Consider the following 16,807-nt stretch of genomic DNA (forward strand, 5'->3'; position numbering starts at 1 on the left):
CAAAGATTCATCATTCAGGTACTCGTCTATGGAATAATAGCATTTTTTGAGAAGCAAATTTTTTAGTTCCCTCTTGAACACATTGTCTTCGATTTCGTTTATAATTTTTTCGGGAAGTTTGTTTGCTACAAGTATGCATCGGTAATAAGGGCCTTTTTTAAACATTTCTAATTTTGTTGGGGGTAGTTGTATTTCAATTTTATTATTTTGCCTTCTTTGCGAGTTAACAACTTTTTTTGTGAATAGATGCGAATTGTTCCTAACAAAGAGTGCCGCTTCCATAATATATATAGAGGGTAACGTGAGAATGTTTAATGCAGCGAAGTGCGGTCGACAACTATCTGGTATATGCGTGTTGGTAAGTATGCGAATACATTTTTTCTGCATTAGGAATAGTTGATTGACATCAGTGCTGGCCCCCCACAGAATCACACCGTACTGGAGCCTTGCGTGCGCAAACGCAAAATATGCTGACAGGGCGGTCTCCAAGTTAGTGTTGACCTTAAGCACACTCAACGCGTATATAAAGCTCGATAATTTAGATTTTATATTTTCGATATGTGATTTCCAGTTTAAACTTGTATCTATTTTAATTCTAATAAATTTTAATTTAATAGAATTATAAGACAAGCGGCTATCGGTTCTTCAATCTTTTATCTCCATTTTTGTCTACCGGATTGTGAAAAAAATTAATACTTATTTATTTATGATTGTTTTAAACATTGTCTAAAAAAACACTTTTTTCGTATCTCGATTGCTGTGAAAGATCTTACTTATACGAAATCTACATATTTGGGTTTGTCTTAGACGTCTCTAAAAATTTGTCTAAGGTTTTAATTTTAAACTAATTAACACAAAAGTTATGGCCAGAAAACCAGTTTTTTGGCCTAAAATTGTTCAACTTTGATGCCAAATATTTCGAAAACAATGAACTTTGAAGTAAATATGGGATACTATATTGCTAAAATCCGTTGCTGTTAATATGATAAGCTACAAAAAACATTAGAAAACTAAGGGATTCAAATCGAAGGTCATTGGGGCATGGGATCCCCTTAAGAACGAGTCTTGTGAAGAGCAATATGGACGCTTACTTACGCGCACCAAAAATATGAAAGTTAAGTTTTGTCCTAGAAATCGGAAATCAGAAACATTTATTGTTGTAGAGTCGAGGTTGCTGCGCACTTCGCTGGTCATCAAGCCATAAGCCTTTATAACTGATTGCCTACTGAACTAAGAATCATTACGGATCACTCGGTGTTTCATAAAGAATTGATAAGATTTTTATTGAGAGGTTGCTTTTACACCGTGGATGAAATTTTTGATAATATTTAAGATATAGGCTTATTATATTATGATCTCACTAAGTTTTTAATAATTATAATTTTAGTTTTAAGGCATATTTCACACACAATACCTGTATTTTTTGTTAAATAAATGTATGACTATGACGTGAATGCGAATAAACAACTTGAAACTTGAAGAAACATCTGTATAATGTATGACACCGTAAGACTGCAGCGGAAAAAAATCTCATACAATTTCAAATGCTCCTATGAAAACCCATTTTTGTCCGAAGAAAACACGGAGTAGGATGGAGATGGCAAGTGGGCGTTCCCGTCTATCCGACAGTTAGTAGCGACCGACTCACTTTATGCACAGACTATGCTCAGTTGTTGTGTAAACTTCATGCTCGAATGACATTCACGTCGTACGTACGCTCGTCTAACAAAAATTGATAATTAAATTTAAAATGCCGTATTGTGCAGTATTAAGCTGCAGAAATCACAGCGGTTTAAAAAATCTTTCACGTGGAGGTATTTCCTATCACCGGTGGTTATTTATTTAAATATAATCCGATAAATACGAAAAATCTGTTTATTTTGCATTATTTACGATGTTCGTTAAGTAAATTTATATTTTATCAGTTAGAACTTAGAGTTCACAATCCTTTGTCACTATTCTTTACGTTTATTAATTATTATTAATTATTGTAGGTTACCACAAGATGCCGATATTAAAAATAAATGGATCAATGCTACTGGGCAAGAATATAGCACCATATGCTAGGAGCATTTCTTAGAGAAAGATTTCTGGGGATAAAATTGCCATACATCTCATCTAGCGTCCACACGCCTAAAACTTAGTTACTAATTTAGTAATTATTAGTGACATTCGGGCTCACTAAATTAATAAAAAGTGTTCCGTACCACGCAAACTAGCGTCAAATATTGGAATTTTGCCGCCCCCCCTTCCTGATTTGATAGGTCACAATCTTACAATCAAATCAAGTGGGATCGATGAGCCAGTTTCATGTATGCTTTCACACCATACAATTAATTTGACAATTTAATCAGGTTGTCCCGTCTAGATTGACCTTAAATGCTGCTACAAGTAAATATATTGTTAAAGACGAATACTTACTTAAGTAAGTAAGTAAGTAATTGCAGATTTGTGATTACAAAATAACAGCAATACCGAGTTAATAGACCTTTAAAGAACTATGATTTTATCTGTTTGACTAAGATATATTTAATGTTCACATTAACAACCTAGTCGGTCAATTAATAAGAAACAAATTTCTAGTTAGATATTTGTTGTACTGTACTACATATTATTTTTCATACAATCACGATTATCACTACCTATATTATAATCATAAATAAAGTATCGTCTAAATGTGTTAAAACATACAGTAATGAAATATCAATACCTAACTGAACCCACAAATATCGATAAAACACTCCGATTACACTGTCCCCTCCCTATATCGTCGAATGGAAAGAAGTTCCAACGGTTAGCTACTCGCAGGCGTGTAGAGATCTCGAAAACACCAGTGTAACGTGACCGTGAGATCCGTAACAAACCATGCGTAATTAGACCTTACTTATACTGGTTTTTTAGCCCTTTTCTCGCCTGTAATAAGTAAGTGATTTTAAAATTATATAAAATAACGCCATCTGGTGTTGAGTAGTTGTATTAGGTGAACGTTGAGCGAGCTTTTGTGAGATGAATGAGATAATGAAAGAGTCGTATGTCATATAGCTTTGACATTATATTTTAAACCGTCACTCATGTAGCCTACAGTTGATATTCGTTCGAGAAATGTCCACCGGTAATAACCTTTTGGTATGGAAAGTTGCTACGAATCAGAGCAATTTTATAAGTGTGTGACGTATTTTAACGTGGCTATGAATGTGTGAGTTTAGCGACACTAGTTTTCATACTAAATAGGAGTCATTTCACATCCACTAGTTTATTAATTCGTGGAAGAAAAGGGGATTTCCGAGATGGCTTGAATTGAAAACAAAAAATCTATTTTCAGATGCGCGAACGAGCGGAGTCAGCGCGCAACCCGCACGTGTACACCGTGGCCACGCTCACCGGGCACGCCGTGCGCGCCGTGGGGCCCGCCTACACTATCGTGATGGACAACCATGCTGCAAGGTACCATAACTAATTATAAAAAAAACTTAACAAATTTCAAAAACTTTTTGTATGTACGCCAAATCTAAATTAACCTAAATAAGTACAATTGACAAGATGTAGGTACCTCGGCTAAGAAATATATAATTCAGATCACAAACACACTAGAATATACACTAGGATCTGCCTGTCTTGCAGGTACCCCAGACTCAAATGAGTTTATATAATTGATTCTTAAAACCTAATTTAACAAAAAGCTTCATGTTCTAAAAATACTCTCTTGTTGTTAGAAATATTAGCAAAATTTTAATTTGATTGTAAATTATTACGTCCAACGGCGCGCTCCATTGCCTGGCGCCCTCGGTGCCCTCACACTAAACGAGTCCGGCGAAGCTAGATGTACAGGACCCGCTCCAATACGAGTCCGGCGGAGCTAGATGTACGGGACGCGCTCCAATACGAGTCCGGCGGAGCTAGATGTACGGGACGCGCTCCAATACGAGTCCGGCGGAGCTAGATGTACGGGACGCGCTCCAATACGAGTCCGGCGGAGCTAGATGTACAGGACCCGCTCCAATACGAGTCCGGCGGAGCTAGATGTACGGGACGCGCTCCAATACGAGTCCGGCGGAGCTAGATGTACGGGACGCGCTCCAATACGAGTCCGGCGGAGCTAGATGTACAGGACGCGCTCCAATACGAGTCCGGCGGAGCTAGATGTACAGGACGCGCTCCAATACGAGTTCGGCGGAGCTAGATGTACAGGACGCGCTCCAATACGAGTTCGGCGAAGCTAGATGTACAGGACGCGCTCCAATACGAGTCCGGCGGTGCTAGATGTACGGGACGCGCTCCAATACGAGTCCGGCGGAGCTAGAAGTACGGGACGCGCTCCAATACGAGTCCGGCGGAGCTAGATGTACGGGACGCGCTCCAATACGAGTCCGGCGGAGCTAGATGTACAGGACGCGCTCCAATACGAGTCCGGCGGAGCTAGATGTACAGGACGCGCTCCGATACGAGTCCGACGGAGCTAGATGTACAGGACGCGCTCCAATACGAGTCCGGCGGAGCTAGATGTACAGGACGCGCTCCAATACGAGTCCGGCGGAGCTAGATGTACAGGACACGCTCCGATACGAGTCCGACGGAGCTAGATGTACAGGACGCGCTCCAATACGAGTCCGGCGGAGCTAGATGTACAGGACGCGCTCCAATACGAGTCCGGCGGAGCTAAATGTACAGGACGCGCTCCAATACGAGTCCGGCGGAGTTAGATGTACAGGACGCGCTCCGATACGAGTCCGGCGGAGCTAGATGTACAGGACGCGCTCCAATACAAGTTCGGCGGAGCTAGATGTACAGGACGCGCTCCGATACGAGTCCGACGGAGCTAGATGTACAGGACGCGCTCCAATACAAGTTCGGCGGAGCTAGATGTACAGGACGCGCTCCAATACGTAATGCTTTAACGTAACTTAAATGCAATCTGAAATAACAATTTTTCTTATTTAGGGCTAAAGGCCACGCGGAAGCTTTCCGAGCCTCTGGCGAGACCATCGCCGACATGGTGGAGGTGTCCACTATCAGGCGCGAGGACCTGGCCTTCCACCGCGGACTCTGCCCGGGGGATCACGTCCACCAGGCCAACAACCAGCCCTCCACACAGACCAACCGTGGCCACCAGGTACGTGTGTAAATGTTCACTATTCATATTTAATAGGGTGTTTCAGTTTTGTATGGAGGAAAAAAAGTTGTGATATTTTTCCTGATTCTCACCAATCGAGTCTCCTAAAAACTTTTTCAAATTTAAAAGGAATCAAATAATATTTAAGGGTTGCACAAATTGAAAAGGTAGAGTGAGGGCGTGAAAATTAACTATCTTGTAAACTGACAAATATAATGAACTGATACTAAAACCGAGTGATAAATCTGAATTTTACGTCTAAAACACGATAAAAGCACTTTTCCTTTGAAAAAAGGTACAAAAACTGAAAAATCTTAACTAGAACATTTATCAAATAACCAAAACCCAAGTTTACTACTGATTTTAAATATTATTTATATGTAGAAGGTTCAGTATCACAATACCCACTTTGATGGTAGCCGCTTAAAGCTCTTTCTACCCTCCGCAGTAGTCGTTGGTTATTTGAGATATCTTTATTGATGTGCAACCTCTAAATATTGACCGATTTTAATGGCATATAACATTTCTTTATCAGTGAGAACGAGAGTTTCGGCGAAATCATATGAAAGTTGAAAATTCGGAAATATAAACCACCCTAATATTTAATGTATTTTACATTTCTCATGCTCTGAAAGAGGGTCATCGTTGTTCTAAAAGGTGTGCAGAAAATGATACGCGTCTGCACTAGAGCATTTTACGTTCGAAATACGATTGTTTTAATTTTTTTACTATAAGTAATTTAAATTTGAGTTTAAATGGATTTTTTATACAATTTCCATTCTGATATTTAACTATTCATTTCATAAATAACGATACTTTTGCCCGAATCGTTAATTAAAAGTACTCTCAAGAAATACTATAAAAATGTATACTTAGTCATGTTTTTAAAAAAACACGTTCATTTTACTTTCCTCGTATTCGAAATAATTTAAAATTTCTTGTCGGACTATATGTACAATATGCATGTATTGTTTGTCATCTGTACTTAGTAATAAGTTTTTATTAATAGTCGTTTACATATAGGAAACTATAGGTCTATTGCCAGAAAAACGTTACTTTAAATACTCATCTGTTTTATAAGACTGTTTGTTTCTTAATAAATAATAAAAAAAAAAGAAATAAAAAGTAGAGTGCAGATAATGTTCTCGATCTCTCTCATGTATGATGCCAGTTTCGTCAGCCTTTAGAATGGTGTTGTTGTTGTCGGCAGGGTCCGGCCGGCTTCCTGCTGCTGGTGTCGGGGCTGGCGGCGGGCGGGGTGCCGTACTCGCACGTGGACGTGGCGGGCGCGGCGGGCTCCCTCCCCCTCCCCCCCACCGCCGCGCCGCTGCTCGCGCTCGCCGCGCACTACAAGCTGCTCGGCTGCTGAACCACTGTGTGAACCACTCACATCGACTAGGAGCCTAGGCCGTGGAGACTATATAAAGGAGCCAAATCTCTATGTATGAAAAGTGTCCATCAAAAAACAGTAATTAGGCGGCGCCACCGTACACCGAAATACTACCAAAAACAACCTACGTAATTTGGTCGGGTTATTGCCTTATGTCCCAGAGCCTAACTAGCGCCACCGGAGAGATTAGGAACTATTATTTAAAGCTGAAAGCGATCACTTTTGCAACAATTCTGCCTTAAGAGATTGGCATCCTTTCTATACCGTCCGTAGCCTAGGGGGCCGCTCGCTTAAGCGGGATTTCCATTATGAAATTAGTGCATTACGAAAGTTATACATTACGCGTGAAACTGTTGGTAAAACTACTGTGACGACATTAATTTCACGCCACTAGTTTCGTAATGTAAATCCCGCTCTATTATACAAGCTCGGCTGCTGAACCGATCGTCTGGTGTTTTTTTCAATATACAGGGTGGCCAAAAAATATGTGCATTCCCGTTGCCGGGGAGGTTTTGGGATTATACTGAGCGAATTGTACTATGAGACCGACCACGAAATCGCAAAAAAATAATTTACCCTCCCGTAGAAAATAGACGAGCCGGAATGTATGAAACACCCAAATTTTTTTTTTTGCGATATCGGGTTTGGTCCCATAGTAAAAGTTGCTCAGTAAACCTCCCCGGTAATGGGAATGCACTTATTTTTTAGCCACCGTGTATAGGTCGCGTTTTTACTACGGAATTCACCACGAAATCGCGAAAAAATTAACTGTTTCCATGTTGATTGTTTGTTTAATTTTGTCTGATCGAATGTCGATGTTTTCTATGGGAGAGCAAATTTTTTTGCGATTTCGGGGTTGTTTCGAACACGCGACACTGCAAAATTTGGCTAAAGGTTCACCCCATATTACAGAATATAGAGCGAGTGCAAAAGCGGCAAAAGTTGTACCATATGACACATTTGTTCATCCGAGCAAATTTTGAAACGCATTGGCCCAACTGACCCTTAATTCAACATAAATAATTACGTTTTACATAAAAACATTTGTCCAGTGGCTAGGTACACCTTGTATGAGATGTCAATTTTTACACGATGAACTAATGCATAATAAAGCATAATATTGTTAAGAAGTACAATATATCATAATAATGTTCATGTATCTATAACTTTTTCATCTTTTAATAAAATTATACATTTTAAATCTGCCTTTCATTTCATGAAGTATAGACAAACATATTACTATAATATTAATGTTAACTAATGTTATAATTCATGTATAATTCAAATGTATATGTGGTATTTCCTATAAAAAGGGACCTTATTGTCGATGGCGCTTACGCCATTATAAACGATGCTCCGATATAAATAAGAATAAGAAATATATATTAGCACAAAAAATAACACAAAACATTGATTCATTTAGAGTAAAGGGGCCCACTGACTATCAGTCCGCCGGACGATATCAGCCTGTCAGTTGTTCGGAACTGTCAAATTTTTATTCTAACTGACAGGCCGATATCGTCCGGCGAACTGATAGTCAGTGGGCCCCTTTATAGACCAGAATTGTGCTAAAAAGTCCTCACTCAGCTACAAATTCAATCCTTTGGATGCCGCGCGACGCTGTGCGGCGTAAGCGCTATCGACAATAAGGTCCCTTTTCATAGAAAATGCCCCATATGGATATGGACCCGGTCTGAAATAAAGAATATTCATTCATTCATTCATTGTCATTCAGTTGAACAATTAAATACAAACATCACCTGTGTGCAAAATTACGACATTTTTACGTCATCCGCATGAATTGTTCGAGCTCTGTTAATCAGATTGTCTCGACTTTACCATATGATTTACAATATTATTGATTACGGGCAACTGTGGCGCTAATGTCGCGCGTTTGTTCAACAGACGTATGATAAGGAATTAGTTCCAAATTTCACCGCAGTATTCTTGCAGTTGGTAAATCGTAAGCGTCACAGAGGCCGGAGCCATTTTGTAAGAATAAAATTGTACATTGAGTTGGGTTGCTTCCTAGATCGTGTTGTTTTATCGAGAGTTGTGTTGTACCTCCAGTTTGACAGCATAACCTAAACTTAATGTTTATTTTGATTTGATTTGATTATTAACAGATAAATATTTTTTTGTTGAAATGAGTGAAAAAGTGAAACAAACGTGGATAGATTTCGTAAAGTCGTACATAGAAGCGAGGTTATTATGGGATCCTAAGCACGAGAACAGAAACAACAAGGGACTACGCGCAGAAGCTTATGAAAAGTTACTTGAAGAGTATCAAAATATTTATGAAAATGCGTCGCTGGAGGATATGAAACACAAACTTGCAAATATGAGGACTACATTTCACAGAGAAAGAAAAAAGGTAATTGTATAAATAACTAAGTATTTACTGATACTTAACTCACTATCAAACCGTATTATGCGTGCCATCAAATGTGTGTGTGTATAATTATCATATAGTATGTACTCTTAATACCATTACATATATAAACTGTGCGTACCTACAACAGTTATAGACTGCAGCCAAAATATCACAAAATCCAAAATGTAGTTGTGGGCTTCTAAAAAAAAGGTCTCTGGAGCAAGTATGTTACACATGTTTGTAATGGACATATTCATACAACAATATTCGCTTATTATATGATAATAGTTATAATCTACTAAAGTGGCGTTTTTCGTTGGAGAAATGGCAGTTTTTCTTTTTATATGTATTCCAGTTACATATAATCCATGTCCATTAAATATAGTCTGTCAAGCCATTTCCCTCAGTAGAAAAAAGCGACAAATTTAAAAAATGTCAGCGTGAAGGGTTATAGTCCGATAGAAAATTTGAATTTTGCGCCTTCTTCTTCTGACCACGTTGTTTGACAGACTATAAATTATTTGTTTCAGGTCCTCGACAGCATACAAAACGGGAATGAATGTGTCTACAAACCTACATTATGGTACTTTGACTTGTTTAATACTTTTGTTGATCCAAATCCAAATACAGAAGGAATGAAATTCGATACATTAAAACATTTTAAAAAAACTATGTCAGTTGCAAGGCCATCAAGAAGAAGTGAGAGAGAAAGGTTTAGAGCAGAGATACACAATGAATCTACAAAGGGAATGGTAATTTGTAAACATTTTGTATTTTTGCATTACTTATTTGGGTGCAAATAAATATGATTGATGGAAGTTAAACCAGCAAGGTAGTAGTAATTATCTCAGTTTACAGACACATAAATTTTACATGTTTTAATACAAGACTTTCTTTGCGCTACAGGAAGATGAGGAAAGCTCGGAAACACCGGCGGCGCAAAAAAAGCGGAGGATATACAATCTACTTCAAAAGCAGGAAAGATTCGTAGATAAAGCCAGCCAGATGCTGCACCAGAAGGAAAAAGAATGGGAAATCAACGGCAAAGCTATCGGGTTACAAGTCTACCAGCTTGATACAAAACAGCGCACCATAGCGCAGAAGCTGATATCAGACACCTTGTTCTTTGGGAGTTTGGGGAAGTTGACAGAAGAATCATTTATTAATTTGAATAATAGAGAAGCCTCACCGGAGATACATGAGCAGATTGATTATTTGGAAGAGGAATTAGAATATGATGATATTGATGATGAATAAATGTGATATTTGACTTTTACTGTCTCTGTTTCATTGCATCTGACCGGCGAGAAATCTTTAGATACGTTGACGAAAAGAGATACATAATTATATTAATCTTGCAATGTCTGTAGAATGTCTTTAGATAACTTTACTAAAATCACTTCTTTGGGCGTATCCTCATTATAAATCGCCGATCTCGAATCGAAGGTTTCATGTCGAATTCCTTCACCATCCAGGCAATCCGGTTGTGAAATGATTTTCCTCTCACTATTAGACAGGCCCAGAACAAATTCTCTTACAAGCGCATGTTGCGCAAGCATCTGTTTGAGAAAGTTCAAATGCCGTCCTCATGATGTTTCACAATGGGTATATATTTATGTATGTATATTTATGGAGTTGGAAGGGGCAGACCTCGGCGGACTTTCTCTGATCAGATCGGGGAAATCCTGAAGAAAGGCCAGGTCAAGAGCACCCTAAACCGGCGAGCGTGTATGAGGAATGTTATGAAAGTGAAGGAAGCGAAAGAGGTATGTCAGGATCGTAGCAAGTGGAAATCCGTGGTCTCTGCCTACCCCTCCGGGAAATAGGCGTGATTATATATATGTATGTATATTTATTTATTTATGTATGTACAATATTATATAGTTTTCGTGTTATTATTATTTTTTTCCATTTTATTCTAACAGTATTCTGACCCTGCACCAATTAGATCTTTCGGTTTAGCCCATGGTTGACTGGTAGAGAATGCCTTCTGGCATTAAGTCCGCCATTTGTACTCTTCATGTATTGTGCAAAGAAGTTTAAAAAAAAAAAAAAAAAAAAATTGCGATCGAAGCCGACGTCGGGCCTAATGACTTGCTTTGCTTGCAAGGGTCGTTTTCCGTTTCACGAATATAAGAACGTCGTTAGCAATATTTGACATGTAAACATCTGAAAACCAGCGTTTACACAGTAGGTATAGTATAACGCAAGCCCCCGTCAAGCCGCTTTTATTACATTACGCTGTTTTATTTGTATTTCAACGTAACTTACTTAAGTTAATTGTTTTAGTAGTTTTTAACATTTTATGTTTGAATGTATTGTACAATATCATTCATTTCATGCGATGTTAAATAAAAAAATTATATGTCAAAAAAATACTTTGTCTTTAATTGTCAAAAATGTTCAATGTTTGATGAAATGTTGTTATTATATTGTTAACTTGTTACACTATCCTAATTTAGTGACTAACAAGAGGGACGCCGCTATACGTCATAGTCATAGTCATTTATTCATATAACAATATACATTACGTTTGAATTTCACATTATATCAAAATTACAATTGACGTGAGAAACGATAGGATGTATCTCTTATCGCGTCTCACGTATAGCGGCGTCCCTCTTGTTAATCACTAAATTTAGCAAAGTGTAATAAGCCCCTCGGTCCGCCGGACGATATCGGCCTGTCAGTTGTTCGAAACTGTCAAATTTTTGTTCTGACAGGCCAATATCGTCCGACGGACTGAGATAAAAATATTCATTGATATTTCGTGAAACGGACAACGTCCCTTGCAAGAGTGAAGGGCTGTCCAGACGGGAACAATATTTCGCCAATCTGATTAAATTGTCCGATTCAATCAGTTTTTAAATTTATCGTGATATTTGAGCGCTCTAAATTAAAATAAATGCCCCCAAACGCGAATCCTAATGTCACAAATTGGTATTCTTGCGTTCACACCCCATATCATCGGTAATATCGATCATAATCGGCGGTCGAATTCGGCGAGCCAAATTGGTGTGCGACCGCACGTTCTGATTTGATCGGACAATTTAATCAGATTGGCGAATTTTCCCCGTCCGGACAGACCTTCATCGTCCAGTGGCAGGCAGGATGGTTGTAATAAGCCCATAAGTGTTTACGAGTAATTATTAGGGTTGGCAAAACTTGACGTTCCTTTGCGTGCACAACCACATAATCACAGAAATAAATCACATATAGTTTGTCAAAGGACTGTCTCATTTCAAACATAGACAGAGAGTATCATACTATCTTTGTCTTACACTAGTACTAGCACCCAAAAGAAAAGGATGAGTAGTTTTTTTGGTTCTTATTTACTGCCAATTTGGTTTGACCAACTATAATTTACATAATTATAAGATAATTACTTGAAATTAAAAACCCTAAATAGCCGAAAGGGATAGTGCCATACATTAGAAAAGGACAAAATGATTCGTTCCGAATCGCTGTCAAACTTCGGTTTTGTATAAGGATGGATGGTATAGAAAGTATGGATGGTATAGAAAGGATCGCAATCTCTTATGGCAGAATTGTTGTAAAAGTGACCGCGTTAAGCTTTAAATAATAGTTCCTAAACTCTCCGGTGGCGCTAGTTAGGCTCTGGGACATGAGTATAACATGAACCATATAAGCAAACAAATAACCCGACCAAATTACGTAGGTTGTTTTTGGTAGTATTTTGGTGTATGGTGGCGCCGCCTAATTACTGTTTTTTGATGGACACTTTTCACACATAGAGATTTGGCTCCTTTATACAGTCTCCATGATAGAAAGGATGCCAATCTCTTATGGCAGAATTGTTGCAAAAGTGACCGCTTTCAGCTTTAAATAATAGTTCCTAATCTCTCCGGTGGCGCTAGTTAGGCTCTGGGACATGAGTATAACATGAACCATATAAGGCAACAAATAACCCGACCAAATTACGTAGGTTGTTTTTGGTAGTATTTCGGTGTATGGTGGCGCCTCCTAATTACTGTTTTTTGATGGACACTTTTCATATATAGAGATTTGGCTCCTTTATATAGTCTCCATGGTTTTGTAGGAAGATGGTTGGAAGTGTCAATTCTATTATAGCTGGTCAAGCAAATCTTGTCAGTAAATAAGGACAAAAAAAACTATACCCATCCTTTTCTTTTGGGTGCTAGTACTAGTGTAAGACAAAGATAGTATAATTCTCTCTGTCTATGTTTGAAATGAGACAGTCCCTTGACGAACTATATTTAGTATATTTATTCTGTGGAGTTGTGTAAAAGTTTGACAGCATAAAAAAACATTGACAGCATAACCTAAAATCAATTATGTTTATTTTGATTTGATTATTAAATATACAGAATAAATATTTTCTGTTGAAATGAGTGAAAGTGTGAAACAAACGTGGTTAGATTTCATAGATGCATTCAGGAAAGCGAGGTTGTTATGGGATCCCCAGGACCAGCACCGAACGTGCAAGGTTTTACGCGCCGAAGCTTATGAAAAGCTACTTGCAAAGTATAAAAAAATTGATGAAAATGCGGATCTGGTGGATATGAAGAATAGACTTGCAAATATGAGGACTACTTTTAACAGAGAAAGAAAAAAGGTACTTGTATGTTTTTTCTTCAACTAAATTTTTATCCACTGAAACAACTTATTGAAAGTGAGATGGTATCTGTTGCTAAGTTCACAAACCATTATCCCAATAATCGAGCTGTCCATTTAAGCTCCAATCTAGCATGCAAATATAACTTCAATGACAGTGCAATGATATTTATATGTATAGTAAGTACTAACTATTAAGCTGGTCTTATGATGGACTGATGATGGCCTGAGAGCTCTGATAAAACACTGCGACCATTTTTAGTTTAGGATAGAATTATGCTGATGAGGTTTTGCAGTGATATAATGCTTAGCAGTGTAAAAACTGCCACTGGGGAAACAGTGGCTCCAAGTCGCACAGAACCGCGACGAATGGCGCAAAATGAAGGAGGCCTACACCCAAAGGGTAGAAAAAGGCTAAAGAGAGAGAAGAGAGAGTGTAAAAACAGGCCAAGTGGGAATCAGTCACGAAGGGTTCAATACGATTATCTATTGTTTTTAGTATTTATTGTTATTATAGCAGCAACAGAAATACATCTGTGAAAAGTTAAACAGTCTAGCTATCACGGTTCATGAGATACAGCCTGGTGAGTGGTGACAGACAGACGGACAGTGGAGTCTTAGTAATAGGGTCCCGTTTTTACTCTTTGAATTCGGAACCCTAAAAAAAATTTTGTTTGTTCATCCATGGTCAATGTGTAAGCTTTGTTGTATAATAAACCCATTTTATTTCAGGTCATTGAAAGCATACGAAACAGGGATGCCATAGTTCACAAACCTACATTATGGTATTTTGACATTTTTAATAGTTTCCTTGATCCAGTTGATACGTTACACATTTATGAATACACCATGTCAAGGCTGTCGAAGAACAAGAGAGAACATTTTAGAACAGAGATACACGATGAATCTACAAAGGGAACGGTAATTTGAAAACATTTAGCAATTTCCAATATTTATTGTGTAAAAATAAATATTACTAATGAAAGTAAACCAACAAGCTAGTAATAATCGTCTGATGTACCAGACATGTTTTTTCTTATTACAAGACTTTCTTTGCAGGATGATGAGGAAGACTCGGAAACACCGCCGACACAAAAAAAGCGGCGAATATACAATCTTCTTCAAAAGCAGGAAAGATTCGTAAATGCAGCCCGCCAGATGCTGCTCCAGAAGGAAACAGAATGGGAAATCAATGGCAAAGCTATCGGGTTACAACTCTACCAGCTCGACATGACACAGCGCACCATAGCGCAGAAGCTGATATCCAACACCTTGTTCTTTGGGAGTTTGGGAAAATTAACAGAAGAATCATCTATTAGTTTGAATAATAGACAAGCCTCACCGGACTCACCGGAGGCGCATGAGGAGATTGACTATTTGAAAGAGGAACTGGAGGACAATGATGATATTATTAATGATGATGAGTAAATGGGGTTACTGATGCATTACCGATTTTTTTTTGCCAAATTTTCATATCCCAAACTATCTTTCCCAAAAATTTAAAACCCAACTAATCATTTCCCAACTTTACATAATCCAACCTAACCTAACCCAACCTAGTACGTCATTTTCATTTCCCAACTATGGGGTTGGGAAATGAAATGGTTGCGAAATAATTATTTGGTAAAAGTTATTCGGTCAAATGAAACTTATGCGAAAAGTTGGTTGGCAAGTGAAATTCGGCAATACAATTTTCGGCGAAAAGGCAGGATCCAGAGTATGCCTTATTTTTGTCTGTATATTGAAATAAAACAATCATATGTCGACGACAGTGAGAATGGGACTAGCGATCGTCATTATTTTCGGGAGGAAAGGTTACGAGTAGATGTAGATCCCTTGTAGAAAAGAGTTTAAATTAATTATGATAGCTTAATTTGCACTGTCTATTCTATCTATAGTCAGTGCAAATTAAGCTTAATATAGAAACCACACGTTGGAAGGGACCAATGAGGGCTAACGCGTATGAATTCGCCGCTAGGGGCGCTAGTGTAGATGGTGGTCTTTTCCATAGTTCGAAATGTCACTTGTCACTTCAATGACTGACAGCTGTTCTTTAGTCTTTTGGATCACCATCAACAGAGGCGCCAACTGGTGAGCAAAAAAACGATAGCCCTCATTGGAAAAAGGAATGCTGGTCGACTAATAACACGGTGGGCTAATGATATCACACAAGTGACAGGAGCCGACTGGATTAAGTTAAGCAAGGACAGGGAGGCATGGAAGAGGATGGAGGAGGCCTTTACCCAGAAGGGGTCCATATTTCATTAAGCATAAGACTAAACTAACATACTAACTTACATATTTTCTTTTCTTTTTTACTACAACTTACTAACAAAAAATTGTAAAATTCACTATATATGAAATATGGAATAAATGGCTTTATTATTATTATTATTTATTATTAATTTGCACTGTCACGTCGGCAAGTACTGTTCCAAGACTGTGACATCAGAATGATATTTGTTTCATGTTATTTAGTTATCGCGCATCTCACCCGCGCCAATATATTTTTTTTATACCACATCGGTGGCAAACAAGCATACGGGCCTGATGGTAAGCTGTCACCGACATGCGAGCCACACATGCGCGTTGCCGACCTTTTAATAACTACAGTTATAAAAACTACTCCTTTTTAGGGTTCCGTACCTCAAAAGGAAAAAACGGAACTCTTATAGGATCACTCGTCTGTCTGTCTGTCCGTCTGTCACAGCCTATTTTCTCCGAAACTACTGGACCAATTAAGTTGAAATTTGGTACACATATTTAAATTTGTGACCCAAAGACGGACATGTAACGTAAACAAATGAATTTTAAACACGGGGGCCACTTTTGGGGGGTAAATGAGAAAATTATAAAATAAAGTTTTTCAAACTATATCGTGTTACAATATCAAATGAAAGAGCTCATGAAAATCTCAAATATATATTTTTTTATAATTTTAGGATGAACAGTTTAGAAGTTATTCAAGAAAATAGGCAAAAAATTACCTCACAGATCACAGGAAAACGTATTAGAAATGTGCAGTCAAGCGTGAGTCGGACTTAATTCTTAGTTTTTGATCCGACCCCTACGGGTTTTTTTAGACATTTCACTCACGATTTACATAAAATAGTAGATTGTGTCACAAGGGAGCAAAATGATATATTTACGGCGAGGGCGTACAATTGAATCCTAAACGAAGCGAAGGATTCTATAATAGAATCTAAAGTTCTAAAGTAGAATCCTGAGCGTAGTGAGGTATTCAAGTGTTTTACGCCCAAGATGGAAATAATTTTGCTACCATGCGACACATATTGCTTTTCACATCACCTATGAGGTAATTATAACGTTTAAAAAT

The 16,807-nt window shown here is 38.1% G+C and overlaps 3 protein-coding genes across 3 annotated transcripts; all 3 read left to right on the forward strand.

Annotated features, from left to right (window-relative positions):
- Nucleotides 1–307: 307 nt before the first annotated feature.
- LOC134750800 (putative aminopeptidase W07G4.4) lies at nucleotides 308–6,479 on the forward strand. The gene is made up of 4 exons (XM_063686044.1): nucleotides 308–358; nucleotides 3,323–3,444; nucleotides 4,939–5,110; nucleotides 6,321–6,479. The coding sequence occupies exons 1-4, from the start codon at nucleotides 308–310 to the stop codon at nucleotides 6,477–6,479; spliced, it is 504 nt and encodes a 167-aa protein (XP_063542114.1).
- A 2,031-nt stretch (nucleotides 6,480–8,510) lies between these two features.
- LOC134750686 (uncharacterized) lies at nucleotides 8,511–10,164 on the forward strand. The gene is made up of 3 exons (XM_063685923.1): nucleotides 8,511–8,874; nucleotides 9,405–9,626; nucleotides 9,781–10,164. Exons 1-3 carry the CDS (start codon nucleotides 8,647–8,649, stop codon nucleotides 10,129–10,131), a joined length of 801 nt encoding a protein of 266 aa, XP_063541993.1. The 5' UTR covers nucleotides 8,511–8,646; the 3' UTR covers nucleotides 10,132–10,164.
- Nucleotides 10,165–13,128: 2,964 nt separating this feature from the next.
- LOC134750687 (uncharacterized) lies at nucleotides 13,129–15,858 on the forward strand. The gene is made up of 3 exons (XM_063685924.1): nucleotides 13,129–13,471; nucleotides 14,203–14,391; nucleotides 14,530–15,858. The coding sequence occupies exons 1-3, from the start codon at nucleotides 13,244–13,246 to the stop codon at nucleotides 14,896–14,898; spliced, it is 786 nt and encodes a 261-aa protein (XP_063541994.1). The 5' UTR covers nucleotides 13,129–13,243; the 3' UTR covers nucleotides 14,899–15,858.
- Nucleotides 15,859–16,807: the final 949 nt, after the last annotated feature.

Source organism: Cydia strobilella, chromosome 20, assembly GCF_947568885.1.
Source record: "Cydia strobilella chromosome 20, ilCydStro3.1, whole genome shotgun sequence".
Classification (NCBI taxonomy): domain Eukaryota; kingdom Metazoa; phylum Arthropoda; class Insecta; order Lepidoptera; family Tortricidae; genus Cydia; species Cydia strobilella.